Source organism: Macaca mulatta, chromosome 2, assembly GCF_049350105.2.
Source record: "Macaca mulatta isolate MMU2019108-1 chromosome 2, T2T-MMU8v2.0, whole genome shotgun sequence".
Lineage (NCBI taxonomy): Eukaryota > Metazoa > Chordata > Mammalia > Primates > Cercopithecidae > Macaca > Macaca mulatta.
Window position 1 is genome coordinate 41,676,544 of NC_133407.1, and position 17,929 is coordinate 41,694,472.

At 38.2% G+C, this 17,929-nt stretch overlaps 1 protein-coding gene across 6 annotated transcripts in view; it reads right to left on the minus strand.

Annotated features, from left to right (window-relative positions):
- Nucleotides 1-17,929, minus strand: part of PIK3CB (phosphatidylinositol-4,5-bisphosphate 3-kinase catalytic subunit beta) — a 187,272-nt gene that overhangs the window by 17,610 nt on the left and 151,733 nt on the right. For all 6 annotated transcript variants that reach the window (XM_077991523.1, XM_077991521.1, XM_028843742.2 and 3 more), the window contains 4 exons: nt 15,808-15,907; nt 11,551-11,729; nt 10,606-10,715; nt 9,093-9,171 (listed from right to left, as the gene is read on the minus strand). In XM_077991523.1, the coding sequence (XP_077847649.1) occupies nt 9,093-9,171; nt 10,606-10,715; nt 11,551-11,729; nt 15,808-15,907 (468 nt within the window). The remainder of the gene's footprint in view (nt 1-9,092; nt 9,172-10,605; nt 10,716-11,550; nt 11,730-15,807; nt 15,908-17,929) is intronic.

The following is a 17,929-nucleotide window of genomic DNA, read 5'->3' on the forward strand; positions in this document are numbered from 1 at the left end:
GTGAGATCTAAATATAAACTATGAGGTGTGATGGTCTGAAGGTAGGGAGTTAACATAAAAACTGGTTGATCATGTGTACCGGCCTTTGGCAACAGCACAAACAAAATACAAACTCATTTTTACAGATATATTCATAACCCAGGAAGCAAAGGACCTTTACAGAAAACATAATATCCATCAATAATGAATTCAAAACTGAGTATTATTAACTATATCAGGAAATGAATAAAGTTACACAGATAAATGAAAAAGTAATATCCCAAGAAATAAAAAAGAGCAATATGAAAGAGACTTTAGGCTGGGCGTGGCGGCTCACGCCTGTAATCCCAGCACTTTGACCTGGGAGATGGACCCAGGTTGATCATCTGAGTTCAACAGTTCGAGACCAGCCTGGCCAACATGGCGAAACCCTGCCTCTACTAAAAATACAAAAATTAGCCGGGCATGGTGGCGGGTTCCTGTAATCCCAGCTAATGGGGAGGCTAAGGCAGGAGAATCGCTTGAACCCGGGAGGTGGAGATTGTAGTTGGCCAAGATCGTGCCACTGAACTCCAGCCTGGGCGAGAGAGCGAAACTCCATTTAATAAAAAAAAAAAAAAAAAAAAAAGGCTGGGCATGGTGGCTCATGCCTGTAATCCCAGCACTTTGGGAGGCCAAGGCACGTGGATCACGAGGTCAGGAGATCGAGACCAGGAGATTGAGACCACGGTGAAACCCCATCTCTACTAAAAATACAAAAAATTAGCCGGGCACAGAGGTGGGTGCCCGTAGTCCCAGCTACTCGGGAGGCTGAGGCAAGAGAATGGCGTGAACCCAGGAGGCGGAGTTTGCAGTGAGCCAGGATTGCGCCAGTGCACTCCAGTCTGGGCGACAGAGCGAGACTCCGTCCAAAAAAAAGAGAGAGAGAGACTTTAAAATGAAAGAGATGTAAAAGAATAGACAGTCTAAGCAGAAAAAAAATACAATACAGGAGAGTAAACACTGTTGCAGAGATAATTAATTAACTGGAAAAGAATAGGAAATTACTAAGAAAGTCACATAAAGATATGGAAAGACTCAGCCTGGTGTCAATGCCAGAGCACACAGAGACTTGAGTAAAACTATTATAATAAGATATGAAAAGATAGAAAATATGGAAAGTTAAGAGACATAAAGGAGAGAATAGGAAAATTTAACATAAATCTACTAGAGCTGCAGAAAAAGACGAGAGTAGGAGAACTGCAATACTGAAGGAAATGTTCAAAGTTTTTAGAAACTAAAAGATGTGACTTCTTTGAAAAGGCACAATGAAAATGGTGATGAAAAAAAGAAAAGCAATACACGCGCACAATTGTGTATTGTGCCTGTAGACACTAAAGGCAAAGAGAAACTTTTTGATGCACTAAGGTGTAAAAAAGACATTACTTACAAAGAACCAATAACTAGACTGAGAACAGACTTCTAAAGAGACGAGAAGACAAATGAATAATATCCTCAAGGCTTCTGAGGAAAACAGTCAATTTGGATTTCAAACTTCTACAGCCAAATGATATCAAACTCTGAATATCTACTTTTCCATAAAAGCAACAAGAATATGGACAAAAATTGTCAGAATCAACTATTTTAGAGTTCTGAAAATATAACAAAGGCTTGCAGCAATCCAATGAGTGTTTATTTAAAACACACACACACACACACACACACACACACACACACACACACACACACACACACACCCTTGAATCTCTTTTGTTTTACCATGGCCTAGTCCCAACCCCCTTCCCAGTTATGTGGTAGCCTTGACAACAAACAGCCCACAATCATGGTGAATGCAAGTCTGACAGCCACCAGGGGAAAGAAAAATGAAGCTGGAGCTCCTTCAAAGCCCAATTCCCACAGACTGTCCTTCTTTGGCCTCTCTGGCAGTTTCCAGGAAGATCCCACTTACAATACTATGTTTATTTGACCTGACTCAGACCTCACCTAGCATGAACTGCCTTTTTCCTGGGGAGTTTCTCAAAAACACTCAGAGGCATCTGTTTAACATTGAAGCTGTCTTGGGGGTAAATAACAGCTGGGGGAACCAACAAGCTAACTGAAAGCTTAAAAGGAAAAGATAGGTAATCAGATGTCCATATGGTGCATTGAAAAGCTCCAAAATTACTGGTAGGAATCTAGAAGGCCATGTGCATGGATACTATTGTGGATTCCCAGGTCTGTGTACATGCAGAGGAAAGAGCTTACAAGGCCCTGGCTCTCAACTATGGCTAACTTGGGGGCCTTGTGAAAGCAGAAAGTTAGGGCTAAGGCACAATTCTGAACTACCAGGCTGACTATTGAAGGCATGACCCAACATGCACATAAAGTGCCTCAGCAGACTGGAAGAGGAGTGGATTCCAGGCCTTTAAGAAAATCAGGTCAGGCCGGGGCGGTGGCTCACGCCTGTAATCCCAGCACTTTAGGAGGCTGAGGCGGGTGGATCACCTGAGGTCCGGAGTTCGAGACCAGCCTGACCAACATGGAAAAACCCTGTCTCTACTAAAAAAAAAAAAAAAAAAAAAAAAAAAAAAAAAAAAAATTAGCCAGGCGTGGTGGCACATGTCTACAATCCCAGCTACTACAGAGGCTGAGGCAGGAGAACTGCTTGAACCTGGGAGGCAGAGGTTGCGGTGAGCCGAGATCGTGCCATTGCAGTCCAGCCTGGGCAACAAGAGTGAAACTCCATCTCAAAAAAAAAAAGAAAATCAGGTCAACCATTAGCTGACCAATAAACTAAGCAAAGACATCAGTGACCACACATGACAAAAAATACAAACTTTACGTAATTAGTTCAAAAAAGTCACTAAAATAAACAAACAGCCACAACAACAAATCCTGAAGGGAGAAGGAATCTGATTTTCAGAGTTGCAAAATTATTTAAAGTGAACAGTTTTTGGCAAAAAGTATGAGACATACAAAGAAACAAGAAAGCATGGCACATATACAGGAAAAATGCATTCAATGAAACTGTCCTTCAGGAAACTCAAATTTTGAACTTATTACACAAAGATTTAAAAACCCCTATTTTAAACATCTTCAAAGAACTAAAGGAAACCATGTCTAAAGAACTACAAGGTTAGGCGCGGTGGCTCACACCTGTAATCCCAGCACTTTGGGAGGCCGAGGCAGGTGGATCACTTGAGGTCAGGAGTTCGAGACCAGCCTTGCCAACATGATAAAACCCTGTCTCTACTAAAAGTACAAAAATTAGCCAGGAGTTATAGTGGCCACTTGTCATTGTCCCAGCTACTCGGGAGGCTGAGAAGGAGAATCGTTTGAACCTGGGAGGTGGAGGTTGCAGTGAGCCGAGACCGTGCCACTATGCTCCAGCCTGGGCAACAGAGCGAGACTCTATCTCAAAACAAACAAAACAGAAAAAACTGAGAATGATGTATCAACAAAGGAAGACTATCAATAGATAGAAATTATTTAAATGAATCAAACAGAAATTCCAGAGTTGAAAAGGGCAATAAGTGAAATTTAAAAATTCACCAGGAAGGCACAACAGCAGATTCCAGCATAATAAAAAATTGGCAAACTTGAGGATAGGTCAATTATCTATAATCAGAGAAACAAAAGAAAAAATAATGAAGAAAAAAGAACAGAGCCTTAGAGACCTGTAGAACACCATCAAGCATAGCAATAAATGCATAATGGCAGTTTCAGAAGGAGATGAGAGAGAGAGGCAGAAAAAATATATGAAAAAATTATGGCCAGAAACTCCCCAAATTCAATGAGAAACAATAATATATATGTCCAGGATGCTCAATTAATTCAAAGTAGAATAAACTCTAATAGAAGTAGGCATATTATAATCGAACTGTCAAGAGCCAAAAATAAAGAGAATCTTGAGAGGAACAAGAGAGATATGACTCATCACTTACAAGGATCTTAAATGAGATTAACAGCTGATTTCTCATTAGAAACCAGGGAAGCCAGAAGAAAGTGGGATGATGTATTAGACATGCTGAAGGAAAACCTATCAAGTAGCAAAATTCTTATTCAGAAACAAAGGAAAAATTAACACAATCCCAGATAAATGAAAAGAGAGAAAGAACAAAGGTTGGAGGATTCATTCTTCCTGATTTCAAAACTTATTATTAAGTCACAGTAATCAAAACTATACATAGGGACAGACATATAAAATGGAACTTAGAGTTCAGGAAAAAACCTTCACATGTATAATCAATTGATTTTTGACATAGATGCCAAGATAATTCAATGAAGAAAGAATAATCTTTTCAACAAATGGTGCTGAGACAACTATATATCTAAATGGAAAAGAATAAAGTTAGATTCCTACCACACATACTATTTAAAAATTAAAGTGAACAACCAACCAGAAAAACATATTTGCAAATAATTTATCTAAGAAGGGTCTAGTATACAAAATATATAAAGTATTCTTATACCTTAACAATAAAAAGACAAATAACCCAATTTACAAATGAGCAGAGGATCTAAATAGATCTAAATTTCATCAAAGAAAGTATACAAATAACCAACAAGCACATAAAAGCTGCTCAACAACATTAGTCATTGGAAAAATGCAAATTAAATCCACAATGAGATAACACCTCAAACCTACTAGGGTGGCAATAATAAAAAAAAGATGGACAATAACAAGTGTTGGTGAGAATGAAGAGAAATTGGAACGTTTGTACACTGCTGGTTGGAATGTAAAATGATGCAGGTGTGTGGGAAACAGTTTGATAGTTTCTCAAAAAGTTGAACATAAAGTTAACATCAGTCCCAGTAATTTTAATCCTAGGTATTTACCAAAAGAATTTAAAACACAGATTTACTCAAAAGTTGTACACAAATGTTTATAGCATTAATTGTGTACATTTATCTATGTATTGTTTTATAGCAGTTATCATAATAGCAAAATAGTGAAACCAACCAAAATATTCATTAACTGATGTATGAATATGTGGCACATCCTTGCAAAAGAATATTGCTTGACAATGATTCAAAGAAATGAAATACTGGTCACTGTTAAAACTTGAATACACTTTGAAGCCATTATGCTTAAATAAAGAAGCCCAGTGACAAAGGCCTACATATTGTGTTTCTATTTATATGAAATGTCCAAAAAAGGTACATCTATAGAAAATTAATTAGTGGTTGCCTAGAGTTGGAGTGGTTTCAGGGAGGGGGATGGGGGTAACAGCTAAGGAGCGCAGGGTTTTTGGAGGGTTGATAAAAATGTTGTAAAATTAATTGTGGTGATGGTTGCACAACTCAGAAAATGCATATAACCACTGAAATGTATACTCTAAACCAGTGAATTGTGATATGACAATTATACTGTATCCCAATAATAATAAACAAAAACTCCATACCCAGCTAAACTATTACTCAAGATTTTTTTTTTTTTCAGATGGAGTTTCGCTCTTGTTGCCCAGGCTGGAGTGCAATGGCGCCATCTCCACTCACTGCAACCCCCTCTTCCTGGGTTCAAGAGATTCTCCTGCCTCAGCCTCCCAAGTAGCTGGGACTACAGGGATATGCCACCATGCCTTGCTAATTTTGTGTTTTTAGTAGAGACGGGGTTTCGCCATGTTGGTCAGTCTGGTCTTGAACTCCTGATCTCAGGTGATCCACCCGCCTTGGCCTCTCAAAGTGCTGGGATTACAGGTGTGAGCCACCGTGCCCAGCCTTACTCAAGATTGAGGGTAATATAAATTCGTTTTTAGACAAAACCTAGAGTGAGGGAGTATGTTACAAAAAGCAATGGTGAATAAAGAAATCTTTAAAATTGTATATAAGAAATTCTAGTAAAAATTCACCATAACAAATAACTAATATAAGGAGTTGTTAAATATTAGTTAAAATATAAGTGGTAGAATTTATCCTAAAGTACCTATAACGATCAAGAAGAGGGCTAAGTTATGGATTAACTTTGGAATTTGTTAAATCAGGCCGGGCGCGGTGGCTCACGCCTGTAATCCCAACACTTTGGGAGGCCAAAGGGGGCGGATCACCTGAGGTCGGGAGTTCAAGACCAGCCTGACCAACATGGAGAAACCCCGTCTCTATTAAAAATACAAAATTAGCCAGGCATGGTGGCACATGCCTATAACCCCATCTACTTGGGAGGCTGAAGCAGGAGAATCTCTTGAACCCGGGAGGCGGAGGTTGCAGTGAGCCAAGATTATGCCATTGCACTCTGGCCTGGGCAACAAGAGGAAAACTCCTGTCTCAAAAGAAAAAAGAAAAAAAGAAAAAAAAAGAATTTGTTAAATCAAATATGCAGTCTAAAAACTTAAGAATATTCCCTAAAATAAATAATATAGCATATAAAGATTCTATATGAGCTGGGTATGGTGGCACATGTCTGTAATCCCTGTAAACTTGGGAGACTGAGGTGGGAGGAACGCTTGAGGCCAGGAGTTTGAGACCAGACAGAGCAACATAGTGAGACTGACTCTCAAAAAAATTTTTAAATGAACCAGGCATGGTGGCATGTGCCTGTAGTCCTAGTTACTCAGGAGGCTGAGGTGAGAGGACTGCTGGTACCCAGGAGTTTGTAACTGCAGTGAGCTATGATTGTGTTACTAAGGAGTTTGTGGCTGCAGTGAGCTATGATTATGCCAGTGCACTCAAGCCTGGGTAAGAGTGAGACTCCATCTCTAACAAAAAAAATTTTTTTTTTTTTTTGAGACAGAGTCTCGCTCTGTCGCCCAGGCTGGAGTGCAGTGGCCGGATCTCAGCTCACTGCAAGCTCCACCTCCCGGGTTCACGCCATTCTCCTGCCTCAGCCTCCCGAGTAGCTGGGACTACAGGCGCCCGCCATCTCGCCCAGCTAGTTTTTTGTATTTTTTAGTAGAGACGGGGTTTCACCGTGTTAGCCAGGATGGTCTCAATCTCCTGACCTTGTGATCCACCCGTCTCAGCCTCCCAAAGTGCTGGGATTACAGGCTTGAGCCACCGTGCCCAGCCACAAAAATTTTTTTTAATAAGTAAGAATTTTAAAAGTATTTTATAGAAAGAGAAAATGAAAATTTTAAAACTCTATCAATCCAACAAAAGGAAATGAGAAAAAGGACAAAAACAAGGATGTAAATATAAAACATACAATAAGATAGTAGAAATAAATAAGTATATAGTAATCACAATAAACAATTAAAATTTCCTAATAAAATACTTTCATATTGGAGTAAATCCATCCTCACAAAAAAATTCAACTATATGCTATTTACAGGAGATAAATATAAAATGAAATAAAAGTTAAAAATAAAAGATACAAAGGTAAATACTAACCAAAATAAAGCTGGTATACAAATGTCAATTTTGGACAAAACAGACTAAAACAAAATTACTAGGGATTAAGAGGCATATTTCTTAATGATAAAGGAGGGCACAGAGGCTAAAAGAAACCAAACCTTGCACAGATTTACAAATACAAGATCAATGCTTGAGGCCAGTAGTTTGAGACCAGCCTGGCCAACATGGTGAAACCTCGTCTCTACTAAAAATACAAAAATAAACCAAGCCTGGTGACCCGTGCCTGTAATCCCAGCTACTCGGGAGGCTGAGGTACGAGAATTGCTTGAACCCAGGAGGCAGAAGTTGCAGTGAGCTGAGATCATGTCACTGCACTCCAGCCTGGGTGACAGAGTAAGACTCTGACTCAAAAAACAAACAAACAAAAAAAGAAAAAACCAATATAAGATCAAGATAAAAACTGACAAGACTGCAGGCAGGCAACGACAAATGTCAATTATAATAGGAGGTTGTAACACATCTATGAAGTGACAAATTCAAACTGAACTTTAATGAGAATATAGATCTGAACATATACTTGATACAATAACAACACAATAAAATTAGAAATCATAGATAAACAAAAAAGTATGCCTTTGGAAATTAAATTTTATTTATTTATCTATTTATTTACTGAGATAGAGTCTTGCTCTGTTGCCCAGGGCAGTCTTGAACTCCCGGGTTCAAGCGATCCTCCCACCTTGGCCTTCCAAAATATTAGGATTAAAAGCAAGAGCCACTGTATCCAGCTGTAATTTTAAATAGTTCAGGAGTCAATAAGATAAAAATAGAAATTATGAAATATTTAGAATTTATATACAGTTTGATATATTATGAAAGTACATAAATAATTCCATTTTAAAAGTTAAGACTTCTTTTTTTTTCCTTTTTTGAGATAGGTTCTCACTTTGTCACCCAAGCTGGAGTGCAGTGGCGTGATCTTGGCTCACTGCAGCCTTGACCACCTGGGCTCAAGAAATCCTCCCTCCTCAGCTCCCAAGTAGCTGGGACTATAGGCACATGCCTATAGTGGCTTATTATTATTATTATTATTTTTGTAGAGACAGGGTTTCACCATGTTGGCCAGGCTGGTCTCAAACTCCTGACCCCAGTGATCTGCCCGCCTTGGTCTCCCAAAGTGCTGGGATTACAGGTATGTACCACCATGCCTATTACTTTATTTTTATACCTTTTATAAAATGCCTTTTCACATCTTTTCCTTATGTTCATTTCTATGGGCTCTTTAAATATTTACCCTCTGTTCTGCTCATTGTGAATACAATTCCCAGTCTGAGGCTTGATTTTATGTTTCCTTTTTTCTGTCACCACACCACAAACTTCTTCTGCTCACTATCTACCCCTATTGACGGTGGCAAGCTAAAAACCTGAGAATGCACCTAAACATCTTCCTCTCTTTTCCCTTGGTAGGTAGAGAAATGAATGTCCCCGGACTAAGTATAAAAAGGCACAGGACTTTCTCTGGCTTTGTCATTGCCATGACCCACAGTACATCTTTCAAAACCATAGGCTGGAATGTAATTCTTGCTGTCTGTCCAAGCCTTATTAAAATTCAAACCTATTCCTTCTTTCTGGAATTTCAGTCACATGTGTAGTTTTAAACTGAAGAAGTTTAGGCAAGACAACATATTTGAAAGTACATTGTGAAGTGCTATATAAATATTATTATGAAAAACAACTAAAAATAAGAACAAGAGGGAAGGAATTAACAAGAAATTCTAGATATTTTGCTGTGGGAAGACAACAACATTAGACCAAAAAAAAAAAAAAAAAAGACTAGATCTCACCGAAGATCCAAACCAGCTTCTTTCCAGAGTAAATCCATCAAGCGCAACATCTGGAGTGTCAACATATCCTGTCGTAAATCTAAGGGAAAACAAACTGCTTCATTACAAGTGCTTTCCCTTTTATGCCCTGTAACTAATTAATTCAAGAATAACTCAGAATTAACTAAAAACATTAACAAATGCTGTGCTAATATTTTCACTAATTTTATAACAAATATTACACTCTTTGGATAGCATGTCCCTGTGACATTATTTTAGACATTAAATTAAAAGATTTTTAAAAATTGTTTACCATGTGTAAGTTACTGTACTAACTGTATGCTGTAATACTGTAGGTATTACACTGTATGTGTATTACATTAATTACATGGCTAATTTTTTCCTTCTTGCTCGCTTTTACAACTACACAGAGAGTTCTTAAGATCACATAAGTAATTGCATCACATTTTGCATACAAAACTGTAATGGCTGAATTTATTATCACGTCTAAGGGTATTTTCGGGGAATAGAGCACATAAAACTAGTGACATCCACATAATGACATTTGTATGATCAAGTGACATTAAATGTTAAGCAAAACCCTATGAGTTCTTTGTAAGTTGTAAGCACATATTCTGATAAGCACATTTACTTATGTTATCTCAATTCCTTTTAATAACCCTGACATACAGATGCTATAATCCTCATGGATGTGAAAAACCTGAAGCTCAATTAGTTTTCTGTGACTTGTTTGTAGTCACATAACTAACAAGTCACCACTGACTATTGGCTGGTGTGATTACTTCAGAGGCATTTCCTTTACAAATTTTGGGTCTGTCAGGTACTTTCATTAAAATACAAAACAATGGCAGCAAAATCAATATTGCTGTCACTGAAACAGGACGTATGAATATATTACTGAAAATATCCTTGTCTGGGCATGGTGGCTCATGCCTGTAAACCCAGCACTTTGAGAGGCTGGGGTGGGTGAATCACTTGAGCTCAGGAGTTCGACACCAGCCTGGTCAACATGGTGAAACCCCATCTTTACAAAAAACACAAAAAGTGAGCCAGGTGTGGCGTGTGCCTGTAGTCCCGGCTACTTGGGGGGCTGAGGTGGGATGATCACTTGGGCCTGGGAGGTGGAGGTTGCAGTGAGCCAAGATCGTGCCACTGCACTCCAGCCTGGGTGACAGTGAGACCCTGTCTCAAAAAAATAAAAAAAAGGAAAAATAATATCTTGTATTTCAAAAGCTTTTTAATCAAAGGAGTAGGTGCACTTTGTATTTTGTAGGGGGAAACAAAAGAAGATTCATTAGGACAGTGTATTTAAGTGAATGGTATAAATCATTTTATAAGAGGGAAAAAAAGGCATTTAGGACACGCTGAATTTGACTTTATGACCATTAATAGCTACCTTCCTGACTGCAAACTGTTACACACTTACACTACACATCACCTTTCAGACAAAGCAAAATGGCAACAAATGAAAAATTCTAAGATATTTGATGATGTTAAAAATCTCAGTACTTACCATCACCATTTTTAAAAATCACTCCAACTGAATCCTCACCAAATACCTTGTTATTGTATACCAGCCACAAAGGCTTCATTTTGGAATCCATGTATTTGCACTTTTCAACACTGAAATGAAGTGGGGAAAATGAGTCAACTTCAGTGTAATGATACAGAAGATTATAATTTTACCAAGATATACTAGGCTTGGGAAAACTCCTCATCTATTCCTTTCCGGTCTGCAGAAGAGTCAGACTTAGAAGAGTCCCACTTGGTAGAAAAGCAACAATGAGGACAGCCTTGGGTGGCATATACTAACGCAAAATAGGCTGGACTCAAAACCCATGATTCCCTTCTCACCTTCTCCACTTAACATTCCTCCTCTCGTTTCCTTTTATTTGCTTAACTTTACATTATTACATTTAGTGAATAACAAATTAGAACAAATCATTGGATTAAAATTAGAACTATTTTGAGACCATTTTTGATTTCTTAACAAGGGATTCATTTGAATACTGATAGTATACTGAATACAGATTATTATTTTCCATTATTACTTTTGTAAGGAATGAGAAAGTGAGAAATAAGTTGCCAAATTCACTCAAGACAAGATCTCATTTTAAAATAGGAAAATCAATCAGTAAATAATTTACTATAGTTTGCAACATTTTGCTTATTAGGATTGTCAACTCTTACATATCAGTAATATAGAAAATAAATTTAATTACATATAATTGAAATATAAATTCATTTGTAATAAGTTTCACTGAATCCACAGGTAAGTTTAGCTGATAAGCATACATCCTATTGAATATAAGCATAGCCTCAGAGAACTTTTAAGATTTTCCTTCCTTAATTATATTCTACTTCTTGAGGCTGACAGCTGACCCTACTACTCCCCTAAGGCAGTGACTTTCTGCTTGTTATTCATAGGAGATTCACTGGGCAAAGTACAGTCACTTACTAGAGTTCCGAGAGGATAACACATGGGTTCAGGGGCGACTGCAGGTCAGAGAGGGCTTCCCGGTAAGCACTCTGTTTTAAACAAGTATGCATGGCCTCCTTCCCTTTGGCTCTGTTTAACTTCACTGCATTCAGTTTGATTAAACTATTTAAAGTTTTTAACTTATTGAGTGCTTCAACCTGAAAAATAAGTTCCCCACACCAAAAATTTATTTGACTAAAAGTAATATAATATCATGTGATGACATCAATCAAGAACACCTGCTCCCAACACAGACTCATAAACATACACACATAACCAGCTGAAGTAAAAATAGTGTCTGACTTACGAAAAGCATTTTACATACAATAAACAATTTATTTTTAACAGTTGTTATAGCATCATTTTCAAACTTTCTTTAAACCTTTTCTTAAACAAAATCTTACAAATTCGAGAAAAGCAGACTTAGATTATGGGTACTTAAGATAAATGTGGGCCAGGTGCACACTATGGGTACTTAAGAAGATAAATGTGGCCCAGCACTTTGTGAGGCTGAGGCAGGTGGATCACTTGGGGTCAGGAGTTTGAGACTAGCCTGGGCAACATGGTGAAACCCCATCTCTACAAAAAAAAAAAATACAAAAATTTGCCAGGCCTGGTGGCACTTGCCTGTAATCCCAGCTACTCGGGAGGTTGAGGCATAAGAATCGCTTTAACCTTGGAGGTGGAGGTTGCAGTGAGCCAAGATTAAACCACTGCAGCATTCCAGCCTGGGTAAGAGAGTGAGAAACTGTCTCAAAAAAAAAAAAAAAAAAGAAAAATATGAAACTTAAACTATTCAAAATTCTGTAATTCATTGTATAGTAGAATTTGAGACATCACTAACCTAAACCAGTCCATTTGGCCAACTTCATAGTATAAGAGAAAAACCTATGTAGAAGTAACTAACTCTAAGGTTCTTGCTATTCAACCTTAATATCTACTTCTTGTCATCACTCTTGTATGATATTTCAATACATTCTATTTCCATTAACAGAATAGCTAGAAATAATTGTTTTAAAGTAAGTGTGAATATAGACATACTATTTGTTATTCAAATCTAAATTACTTGTTTTTATAATAACTATGGCCATCAAAACTTATGCAAGTAAAAAAAAAAAACTTATGCAAGTAGTACAAGGTGTATCAACAATGGCCAACTAAATCAAAACCATTACATTTAAAATTCAACTTTAGGCTGGGTGTGATGGCTCACATCTGTAATCCCAGCACTTTGGGAAGCTGAGGCAAGTGGATCAGTTGAGGCCAGGAGTTCAAGACCAGCCTGGCCAACACGGACCCCCTATCTAGTAAAAATACAAAAATTAGCCAGACATGGTGGTGTGCACCTGTAATCCCAGCTACTCAGGAGGCTGAGGCAGGAGAATCACTGGAACCTGGGAGCTGGAGGCTACAGTGAGCCAAAATCGCACCACTGCACTCTCTAGCCTGGGCAACAGAGTGAGACTATGTCTCAAAAAATAAATAAATAAGGGTCAGGTGCAGTGGCTCACGCCTGTAATCCCAGTACTTTGGGAGGCTGAAGTGGTCAGATCACTTGAGGTAAGGAGTTCAAGACCAGCCTGGCCAATATGGCAAAACCTCCTCTCTACTAAAAATACAAAAATTAGCCGAGTGTGGTGGCACACACCTGTAATCCTAGCTACTAGGGAGGCTGAGGCAGGAGAATTGATTGAACCTGGAAGGCAGAGGTTGTAGTGAGCCAAGATCATGCCACTGTACTCCAGCCTGGGTTACAGGGTGAGACTCCATCACAAAAAATAAAATAAATAAATATATAGTAACAATAAATAAAATTCAACTTTATTATTTAATAACTGAGGGTCTTTTATGTCATATTATGTAAAATTCATAACAACCTCAGCCACGCATAAAGAAGGAGCACCTTATTTTATGAGTATATCATTAAAACTGGAAAAAACAAATGTTAAAAATAGCATTAAAAAGTATACGGTATGTAACAAGCATATAAAATATGTATATCACAAATATAAACAATGTGGCTTGAAATTCCATGAACAAGAGATTTAATTTATAACATATTTTCATTTTTAAACTCTGCTTCTATGCAAGGAAACCACTAAGACTATGTAGGGAGATGAATTCAAGCATGCAGTTTCCACAGAGGCTGAGACCTTGCTCACAGGAAACTAGGAAGGACCTATGCAGCTTGATGATAAAATTGAGATGACTGGGACTTGCCAAGTTAGCCATCTGTTAAAACCACAGATCACTCTACTTCTCAACAGTTTCAGGAGCCGTACAAACACTGGTGACAAGGCAACCAGATAAAACCTGGGCTAAGCAAATAGAAACTTTTTACAAGTATTTGAAATTTGAAACTTCTTCCATGTCTGTACAGTTGAAAGTTTTCACGCTCCATCAACAATTAGTGTTGATATCCACACTTCCTGGAACAGTGTCCTGAATACCCCATGGCCATAAGTCTAAATACTTGAAGTGTTTCAACACCTTGTTCTTTTATAAGTTTATAGTAATAATAAGAACTGCTATGTACAGGGTAAAGTCTTCCTCTCACAATTCATCAATTAAAAAAAAAAAGAAAAACAGGAGTAAGAATAATTTGTTCATACATACATCATCCTTTTATTGTCTCTAACATCAAGCTGAGGCTTCAAGAAATATGCAGTGTGGAAACTGGTTATATGATGACATTAAGCAAGTTATGACTACATACAGCCTAATAGGCTTTGGCAGAAATTTTGAATTTTACTCATAGTGCAATGAAAAATTATTGAAGGGATTTTAAAAGGGATTTTAAAAGGGAAATGATGTAATACAATCTACTTACTTTTTTTCTTTTTTTGAGACAAGGTCTTGCTCTGTTGCCCAGGCTAGGGTGTAGTGGTACAGTCAAATCATAGCTCACTGCAACCTCAAATTCCTGGGCTCAAGCAATCCTCCCACCTCAACCTCTCAAGTCGCTGGGACTATAGTTGCAAGCCACCTTCTAATTTTTTTTAGAGATAGGTCTCACTATGTTGTGCAGGTTAGTCTCAAACTTCTGGGTTCAAGTGATCCTCCCACCTTAGCCTTTCAAAGTGCTGGGTTTTCAGGTGTGAGCCACTGCATGTGGCCACAGTCTACATTTTTAAAAGGTCACTTTATCTTCTGTGTACAGAATGTGGGGGGACATGTAGGAAGGGAAACAAGGGGCACAATTTAGGAAGTTAATGAAGAAGTCCAGTGGAAAAAGAATAGTAGCTTGGACTAGGATGATAGCCATAAATACAAGGGAAATGGGCAGAGATGTGAGATATATTTCAAGGTTCTATAAAATTCAGAGGATTAATCGTATTGATTCCACGTTATGTGAAGAATAAATGACCCATAATAAGTGATGAATAAACATTAGCTATTATTACCATCATTAATGGGCTTTTCAAAAGGAAGGGATCAGAAAAAGTTTTTAACATTACGAAAAATCCTAAATATTAAAAACACCTAATGGAAGCCTATGAGAGTTCTTCTGGCAACGCAAAGGAATTAGAAAAGAGTAGTTTAACTGGAAATCAGGAATCTGATATAAAAATAGGGTGGGGCAGCCAGGTACAGTGGCTCACACATGTAATCCCAGCACTTTGGGAGGCTGAGGCAGGCGGATCACGAGGTCAAGAGTTCGAGACCAGCCTGGCCAACATAGTGAAACCCCATCTCTACTAAAGATACAAAAAATTAGCTGGGCATGGTGGCACATGCCTGTAGTCCCAGCTATTCGGGAGGCTGAGGCAGGAGAATCGCTCGAACCCGGGAGGTGGAGGTTGTGGTGAGCCGAGATAGTGCCATTACACTCCAGCCTGGGCAATAGAGCGAGACTCCATTTCAAAAAAAAAAAGGGGGGGTGGGGTGGGGCTGGGCGCGGTGGTTCACATCTGCATTTCTTAGCACTTTGGGATTAATATAGAATATATTAGGAATTCCGAGTAATTATTTTTCAGGTAGCATTCAGTTAATATTTTTCTGCTAAGTTCATCGAAACTTCACTTTTTGACCTAAATTTTGATAAAAGAATGTATTAATCAGGTTGTTTGTTACTGAGACTTCTATGAAATAAATGTGGTGGGAGAAATGGCATTTGATAAAACTGATCAAACACCATGTATCAAATTGAACGTGAAGATTAAAACAAGCTGATATTCATGCTTTAAATGTTGTCTGTCAAAAAAAGAAAAAATGAATAAATAAAACAGCTGATACCTGCTTAGAAAGCACTTTCATGTGCCCCACACTTCCCCGGCAGTATGCTTCAAGGATGACACCAAATTGTACTGAGACAGCAGGAATGTGCACTTCTGACCTGCAGAAAGTTAATGATATCCAAACAGTTTGTTTATCAAACACTTCAGATCACCGAATAAATACTGACTTCTTTATTCTACAAAAAATAAACTTATGATGGCAAGGTCATTGTGTGCATTATTATTATTTCCTTCCTCGCTTCCTTTTTTGAGACAGTCTCACTCTGTTGCCCAGGCTGGAGTGCACTGGTGTGATCTCGGCTCACTGCAACCTCCACCCACTGGGTTCAAGCTTTCCAAAAATAAAAACGTGTAGCTAGATGTCACTAGGTGACTAGGTTCTAGCCAACAGGATGCAAGATGAAGTGATGCGCACAAAAAATGAGTCCTGAACTTAGAAGGAAATGCTGGTCCCTCCCCTTCCCTGCTCTCCCCATTTCTGGCTGGAATGTGGATGGGGTGGCCAGCCCCTTCATACTTGCAATTCTCCTGCCTCATTTCCCGAGTAGCTGGGATTATAGGCATGCACCACCATGCCTGGCTAATTTTGTATTTTTGGTAGAGACAGGGTTTTGCCATGCGGCCAGGCTGGTCTAAACCCCTGGCCTCAAGTGATCCACCTGCCTTGGCCTCCCAAAGTGCTGGAATTATAGGCGTGAGCCACCACACCTGGCTATTTTATGCATAATTATTAGTGAGATGGGTCAACTTTCCAATTTGTTAAACTTCAAAGTTCAAAAGCTATGATATTCTATAATTAGTTAATACTTCAAAGTTCAAAAGCTATGATATTCTATAAGTAGTTAATTCTTTATTCCAAGAAATCTAAAATGTGTACATCTTACCTGATTTGCTTTTTGTAGGGGTAAGGCAGTCTTACCAATTTAAAGACAATAGGCTGAAACAGGTATCTATGAAGTCTGACTGGTATTAAATAATTGACTAATGCCCTGATTAGCATCTATTCTAATTTTTTTTCTCACTTAAAGAGTGATGTACATATTTGAAAAAGGAAGGAATACTTATTTTGTTATTCCCTGAGGGGTTTAAAAACTAAGACTGAATGAATGAGAAAAGACAAGTTAAAAATAAGAAAAGGGGCCGGGCGCGGTGGCTCAAGCCTGTAATCCCAGCACTTTGGGAGGCCGAGACGGGCGGATCACAAGGTCAGGAGATCGAGACCATCCTGGCTAACACGGCGAAACCCCGTCTCTACTAAAAACACAAAAAATTAGCCGGGCGAGGTGGCGGCGCCTGTGGTCCCAGCTACTCGGGAGGCTGAGGCAGGAGAATGGCGGGACCCGGGAGGCGGAGCTTGCAGTGAGCTGAGATCTGGCCACTGCACTCCAGCCTGGGCGACAGAGCGAGACTCCGTCTCAAAAAAAAAAAAAAAAAAAAAAAAAGAAAAGGTTCTAGAACAACACAAGGAAGTAAAAAAGAGTGGAAAAAAATATGAATAAGAAAACCATATTCAGAAATAAAACTAAAATTAAGAGCACATTATAGAGCTCATTGCCTTTGAGAAGCTCAGCAAAGAGAAAAGAAGAAAAGAAGGATGGAAGGAAGGAAGGAGAAAGAGAGAAAGAAAGAAAGAAAAAAGGTAGTTTTTAAAAAAAATTTCTGATAAGCATTAGTTTCAGTACTATGAAGTCCAGATTGGGAGGGAAACAAAATGTCTGAGTAGAGAGTCAGAAATGAGAAATATATTAATACAATTTCTTTAGAAAACAAAGGAATAACTTTAGTTCTCATTCTTGATTTTACTCTTATATGAACTTGGTGAAGTAAAGTTCATGTACTTCTTACCTACTTAATAAAGAAACTGAACAAAATTGCTGACATTATAGTAAACCTTTACCTTCACTCAATAACACTAGTTATGACAGTACCACCCACAACTTTCTAGAAGAAATAAATAGGTCTGCATTCAGCCCAAATATATTAAGACAATAAGTACACTTTACTGGAAAATACCAATACATTATTAATTTCAGTTAAAAATCAAGCAGGTAGAAACAGAAAAAAAAAAAAAGAAAAGAAAAGAAAGGAAGGAAGAAATAAAGAAGAAATCAAGCAGGCAT